This window comes from Euprymna scolopes, chromosome 2, assembly GCF_053919585.1.
Source record: "Euprymna scolopes isolate OS-2025 chromosome 2, ASM5391958v1, whole genome shotgun sequence".
NCBI classification, from domain to species: Eukaryota; Metazoa; Mollusca; class Cephalopoda; order Sepiida; family Sepiolidae; genus Euprymna; species Euprymna scolopes.
In genome coordinates, this window is record NC_136483.1 from 57,777,655 (window position 1) to 57,785,367 (window position 7,713).

Sequence of the window (7,713 nt, forward strand, 5' to 3'; positions counted from 1 at the left end):
TATTGAATATTATATTACATCCAATATATAGTAGTGATTTCAAAAGTAAAAAAAAATAAAACTTGGGTGCCATCAGCTAGAATCGAAACCAAAACCTATAGCTCTCCAGTTTTATTCATTATTCTCTGAGCCATGTCCTAATGCATAAAAAAACTTATAAAAAATAACATCATAAAAGATATAAATGTATATTTGTGTAGAAGTACATTTTCAGATGACTTCGCGCCTGCTAAATCCATTTTTTTTTTTTGTTCAAGTTAGACCTATTAGCAGTTATTTTTACCGACTGAAAACCAAATCTCCGACTATCAAATTTCAAGTCTGTGCACAAAAATTTAATAGAATAGTTTGGTAGAGACTGGATCACTTTATAGGTGCTGTTTTACAATTTGTCATTGTGCAGAGGGAGACAACTCTCTTTTACTAAGAAATTCATTTTTTTCATCTGATAATTTAAGACACTTGATGCAGCAATATTTTTTATTAAATCAAAACATTCAAAAAAAGAAAGCTGCGACAAATTTTTTTGATGTAACAAAGTTAATAACAGTAATAATACAAAATGTAGTCTGTATGCGCCTATTAAGAGTAGCATTACAAGTTGATATTTTTCTTTTTAGATTATTGTTATTTTATCAACTTGCATGAAAAGAGCTGTGTAAAAGATGCTTAATATCATTTGAATTATGCAAATACCCTCAGTAGTTAAAAAATTATGAGAATTTTAAGTGCCAAAATTTAGGCTTTTCCGTGGACATTTTTCTTTAGAAAAAATGGGCTAAATTATGTCCCTCAACATTTCAAGAAATTCGGTAATTTCGCCACCATTTATTTATTTTTCAAGCTATTCTCATGAAACTTGGCACTCTCATGTAAAGTTGTTCTCTTTTTGATTATGCAGTCAAATTTGATGTATCTTTTTAACCATAAGCCATGAATTATAAATTCAAATCTACAAATTTCAATTTTCTTTAAACTGGCGCATGGTATCATAAAGTGGGTGTCTATTCATGAACAAAACTAAGTATTATAGTGATATTTAAATAGCTTTATTGAGAGCAAGCATTTTCCTGCCTTCTCACCAAAGGAGAGCTTAATCTGGGTGTAGCCATTGAATGCCTAAATAGCATACATGGTTGGTATTTACTACTCCCTTCAAAGAAAAAAAAATTGAGTAGATATGAATTAATCTCAGAAATAAATCGAAGAAAATTTTTCATATGGATTTTGGATTTCTGTAAAAGATGGAAATTCCCATAGTCGACCAGAACTTATGCATTTTGGGACCAGTCGAATTCTCAATTTTGTAAATCCTCTCTATCTGGCCCAAAATATACCCCTATTTTCTGAGATGCAACCATAAATCGTACTCTACATGAATCCTTGATGTAGCATTCACAGTACCAGGATACCAGGAATCCTGATGAGCAACAACTGTATATTCACTAGTTGATGGTAATTTTTTTCATTTCTATTCTGTTGTTTTACTGAAAATTCAACTATGTAAACAAAGAAATTGTAATTTTTTACCTTGCTTCCACCTTAACATTTAAAATGATTACTTCTATTGGTTTTAGGGTATGCTGAAAACAAATGTCGCATTTAAATTTTCTGCAAATAAATAGTTTTCCGGATATTAAGCAATGTCATTTCTTATGTTATCGCTGGTGGCCATTTTAGTACGCAAAGTGCGCAAATATAACCCCAAGAAACTATGCGCAAACACACGTACCAAGATAGCCACCAGCCATAACATAAGAAATGACATTGCTTAATATCCGGAAAGCTACTTATTTGCGGAAAATTTAAATGTGATATTCGTTTTCAGCATACCCGAAAATCTTAAAAGATAATCATTTTAAAGAAAAATGTTAAGGTGAAAACAAGGTAAAAATTTACAAAATGCATCACAATGAAATTTTTTATCGAACCACCTAATTATTATTATTAATATTTAGATATCTTCAGTTACAAAAAAAACAAAAAAAAATGGTTTGTTTTACAGATTTGAAAAAATGGTCTTGACAATGAGTTACAAATAAATTCAAGTTCAACGATATATTTTATTTAATTGTTAGATGAAAGTACAGAATAGTTAACAAAACACCCTCTCTTCCCTCATTTAAGAGAATACAAACTCGTTAATACGCTGACAGCGATGGTTAGCGCATCACTGACCATCCCTGTCATTGTTTCCCTTTAAATGATTTCAATTTCTATAAAAGATAACATTTTAAAGAAATTTCCGCACAATAATTATCAAATATTTACATATTATACATGAAAATAATTCTGAAAACTATCAATGAAAATGGATGATGTATACCGATTTATCTTATCAATTTTGAAATATTCTTTGTCAACTTTGTTTGGTCGCAACTTTGCTTCCTGTGGTCGTAAAAATAAAAATCAAACACTAGTAGAGATGGACTTCTTTGTTTATATAGCCTGTAAAATTTCAGCCATGTCCAATCAAATTTAACCCCGCGCATATGTATCCAAACGTAACGTATGAAATGTAAACATTGAAAAAACTGTTTCCCTTTTTGCTGTCATAGTTTTTTACTGTTTTTTTTTTTTATTTTAACTTGGAGTATAAAAATATTGAACACATAAAAGAAAAATAAATTAACATTATTGGAATGCTTATTCTATTCTATTTTCATCAGTGTAATTCTTTTAAAAATTGATCAACAAATAAAAAAGATATGACTTGTTGAAGCACATTAAGTATGTAATATTGCCGATGTCCACGAAAATACAACATACGCTTGCAATGCTATTAAGAGAAAACCAATATTTTCATTAGATGAAAACGTTTTTTAAAAAAAATAACTGAGGCAACTTTTCTTTTATTTAATTATTTTTTTAATTAAGAAGTAAAGATTATGGTAAGGTTTAAAAAAAAAAAAAGTCTTTAACCTTAAAAATACAAAGAATAAACTTTTTGATAAAATAAGAATGAAATTTTCACAGCTGCAGCGATTTTTGTTTTTACTGTAACAAAGCTTATAATATTAATAACACCATCATGTAGTTTTTAACATTAAAAAAATGGAAATGTGACGATAGTTGTAGAGGAATTGTAATGTTTTTTAAACAAAACTACGATTTATTTTATATGCTCTACAACTATCGTCACATTTTTATTTTTTTATTATGTTAAACTAGATGTTGTGTTGATGATATTATAAGCTTTGTTACAGTAAAAAAAAAAAAGAAGGTCACCACAGCTTTACGTTTCATCTTTGTTCTATTAAAGAGTTTCGTTCTTTGTATTTTTTAATGTTAAAGACTAATTTTTAAAAAACCGTACCATAACATTTACTTTTTATAAATAGTTGCTGCAGCTTCTTTTTTAAATGTTTTCATCTTATGAAAATATTATTGGTTTTCTCTTAATAATAGTTGTGTAAAGACTACGTTTATTATTAACGTTATCAACTGTGTTACATTAAAAAAAAAATTTATTGCTGCTTTCTTTTTTTAATGTTTGAATTAAATAAAAAAAATATCGCTGCATCTAGTATCCTAAATTCTGAGATGAAAAAATTAACAAATCTCTAAGTAAACAAGTTGTCTCCTTCTGCATAGTGAACGATTATAAAACAGTACCCACTTTATATATATATATATATATATATATATATATATATATATATATATATATATATATATATATAGTAATAAATAAAGGGGCTTATCCTAACCCTATATAATTTCCCTCCCTCTAAAAATACTTAATTCTTACTTAATAGAATTCAATAAAATTGTTAACTATCTATTTTATAAGCACATTTTATCTTATGCTTTAAAAAAAAAAAAGCAAAACAAAAGTTTTTGTTTTTGGAGAATGTTTTTTCTTGTAAAGTGTTTTCCATGCTTCGATTTGTTTTTGTGTTTCAGGAGCTGATCCAATGTCTGGTGTAACTCCAGGTTCTACAAATCCTAGCGGGCACCATTTAACAGGGTTGCCGCATTCATATCCCTCCCACCCTCTATTGGCTAATCGAGATCGGGAGTATCTCCACCCTGATTTGATCAGGGCATATGGTGATCAAGCCTTAGCACATCAGGTAAGTAGCCAAATGATTATGAGAGAGGGAGAGTTAAGTAAAAATGGATCTTTATAGACTTCAAGGTGAGCAAATATGACAAGCATGTGGGAGACTTTGAATTTGTTTGAAAGGATGCAGTTATATAATTGGCTGATGTTTGTCATCAATACAGGCAACCCATAAGTCACTTTACATTTTAACAATTAACTTTTTTTCTATTAATATATTTTAATTTTTCTTTTCAGAATTATAAAATAGAATCTTTGGAAATTTTTGGTATGGATAAGTTTACAAAAGAACGAGTGAAGATAATTGAATTTTACTTTGAAAATAGACAGTCAATTGTTGCAACACAAAGATCTTATATGCGTCATTTCAATGTTCAATATCGTCCTAGTAGGCCTGCAATAATGAACTTCGGAACTTTTTCAAGGGCAGGGTTCTGTAAATGACAGGTCTAGACATGGACAAGGTGAGGTGTAGCATTGAAGAGAACTTGACCACATTCACTCAAAGGCTTTCTCAAGAACTTGCAATCTCACAGAGTTCTCTACAGCACATTCAAAGAGACTTGCACATGAATTCAATTAGTGCAATCTTTACAACCACCAGACTTTCAGAAATGACTAAATTATGCTGTTAAGTTTTAGGAAACTGCAAGAAATGAAGTGAGTTTATTCACAAGTTGATCATGGGAGATGAGGCTCATTTCAATTTGAATGGGTATTTCAGTAAGCAGAATACCAGATTCTGGGGCACCGAAAATCCATGCCAAGTTCATGTGAGCCAATGCACCCAGTTAAAATCACAGTATGGTGTTGAGTAACCTCTGAAAGGGTTATTGGGCCGTTCTTCTTTGAAGATGCGAATGAAAATGCTGTGACTGTAACTGCTAAGAGATATAACTAGTGAATTTTGTTCAACTTCAGTTAACAAACATGTCAGGGTATTGACGGTAACAAGATGGAGCAAATGCACATACAATTAGACCCATAATGTCGTTGTTAACTGATGTTTCAGGATCAAAAAATCTCTCGAAATTCCGATTTTGAATGGCCTCCAAGTTTACCTGATTTGACAGCACCAGACTTTTGGCTTTGGGGATATTTTAAAGACAAAGTGTATGCAAACCATCCAAGAACTTATGACAAACATACAACAGGAAATGCGTTCCCTACAACCTCTGATGTTAAGAACTATCATGGAAAATAGCTTCGAAAGAGCAACTTTGCGAAGCTAAAAATGGAGATTACTTAAGGGACATTATCTTTCGTAATTAAGTCAGAACAAATTTTTACACTCTAATGTCATGAAATAAAAAAGAATTTAATACAATCATTTAAGAACAAGCTGTTTCATTTTCAAACTGTAAAGTGACATATGGGCCAACCCTGTATTTAGTTTGTTTGATACTATATATAAAAAAGAAAAATATTTCCAAAACTCAAATTTGTTTTCTATAAATTCGTTTTATAAGCATGCACACAAGTAAACTTAAACTGGACATGAAATTGGCCAGGTGTACATCTTAAAACTCAAATAGGGATACCTGTGTATTTTGTTCCCAAAATTAACTTGGTCAGTGAGTATGACAGAATGGTTAAAATTATTGCATTCTAATAAATCCATGGTTTGAAAATTTTTGTAAATCAAACATTGATTTTTCACATGTAATGGTATGTAGGTCTGATGTCAGGAATCTGTTGATACAATTCAAATTTTGTTTCATTATTTGTTTATCTTAATTTGCAATTCTGGGAGTATGTATGATGCTAATTGTTTTCTTCAATAAAAATTGAACTCAGTCTAAAATAATGAAATTGATTTTTTTTTTTTTGTTTGGTTCTTATTTTAGATCTCGGCACAGGCAGCACACCAAGAAGCTATGCAACGGCAGTTAGCCATGGAACGTGAACGATATGGAGCAGCTGGCCACATGCCTCATTAAAACAATAACAGATTCATAACATGCAAACAATCTCTAAACAGGGGGAGGTGGAGGAGAGGGGAGCAGAGGGGGATTCTTTAACTTTACACTGCTGGTCAGCGAATGGGGAACAACCACTACTACTTTTACTACTATTACTACAAAATTAATACTGAATTACCAAATGAACCATCCATCAACTTATCATCTGTCTTGAATTATGGTGTGTGGGTGTGCGAATAAATTAGTAAGTCTTACCAATAATACCGCTCAATCCCCTACCACTCAACAGAAAAAATTATTTTTTGACCACTACCGACAGGCTGTGACCACCTTGTTCTTAAGCCTACCAAATGTATAACCAAGGTTGTGGACTCCTCCCACTCCTCCTCCTTCCCCCATCTAAATGATGTCATGTGACAACAAGCCATTAACATCAATCAGTGCCAGTCACTTTTTGCCTGTGCCTTTTTATAAAGAAAAACAATTTAATCTATTGTGATGATTTATTAGAATGGTTTCTTTCATCTGCAGTCATATATATATATATGTGTGTGTGTGTGTGGTCAATCACTGTCATTTGTTATATTGGAGGGAGTCACATGTTGCTGCTTTAAGGTAAAAACTAGAACAAAAAGGAATCCCAATATCTCTCCCAATTATGCGTGCTACCTCCCCTATCTTGATGAATTGGAAACGTACTCCTACAAAAGAAAGTGAAAGCAAAAAAAAAAAAACAAAAAAAAAACACAGAGGATGCCAATGATAAATTGGAGAGAAAGAAAGGAAAGAAGAAATGAAAAAGTTAATATTTTTAGGGAGATTGTTGGGGATCGTTTCTGAATGTTTTCTTGATGATATCAGTTGTATCCAGATTTAGGAAATGCAGCTTCCATTGTCAAATGTTGTCTATCCATCACCCTCATTGACCACACACATACATGAATACATATACATATATACACACAAACTCAAATGTGTGTATATATGTATTTAATATGAATACACACAGACATAATGTGGGCCCACTGATCCAACCTTAATTTATGTATGTAGATCTGATGAATGGTGTGATTTGAAGAATTAGGGAGATTTTTTTTTTTTTCATTTGTTAGCGTGAGTGCTGGGAGTAAATGTCTCTGCGGTTAATCTGTTTTATTTAATCTTGAGATTTATATATGTTGGATTTTTTTATTCTTTATTTTGTCCGTTAAATTTGAAATAAATATCTTTTGTTCCGAATGATGATGATCGGTGGGAGGAACTTTTGGAGAGTATGTTCTTTTAGTTCATAAAAAAACTGCTTATTTCTGTCTTCATCTTTGCCTCTCAATTCCAAGTATAATAATGAAGTTGAGATGATGGAAGGAGTAAAGTAGGTAATGGCATTTTCTTGTTAGTATTTAATTTAGTTATGTGAAAGATGTAGATATTTAACTTTAAGATGGAGATACTCTTTACAAAATTTGTCCATTTGTACTCTTTTCAGAAATAGGATGAATGTTAATTATATCTTTTGATCTGAGTTTTTTTTTTTTAATAGGTTTTCTTATGTATTCCTTGCCACACAGTATGATTGTCAAATGATAACAAAGGAAACCTTTTTAAGATGTATCAGAAATGGTTGGATTCTGCTGGCCCCCATTATTACCCCTTGCTGGCAATTTAACATCTGTTGCTGTCTATATACAAAGCAAGATGATTTATTCCAGCAATGCAAACATTGTC

General features: G+C 31.2%; 1 protein-coding gene across 8 annotated transcripts in view; it reads left to right on the top strand.

Annotated features, from left to right (window-relative positions):
* Nucleotides 1-7,162, top strand: part of LOC145291482 (uncharacterized) — an 848,143-nt gene extending 840,981 nt beyond the window's left edge. For all 8 annotated transcript variants that reach the window (XM_080137367.1, XM_080137394.1, XM_080137385.1 and 5 more), the window contains 2 exons: nt 3,907-4,076; nt 5,914-7,162. In XM_080137367.1, coding sequence (XP_079993493.1) covers nt 3,907-4,076; nt 5,914-6,006 — 263 coding nt within the window. In that variant the 3' untranslated portion in view covers nt 6,007-7,162. The remainder of the gene's footprint in view (nt 1-3,906; nt 4,077-5,913) is intronic.
* The last annotated feature ends 551 nt before the right edge of the window (nt 7,163-7,713 follow it).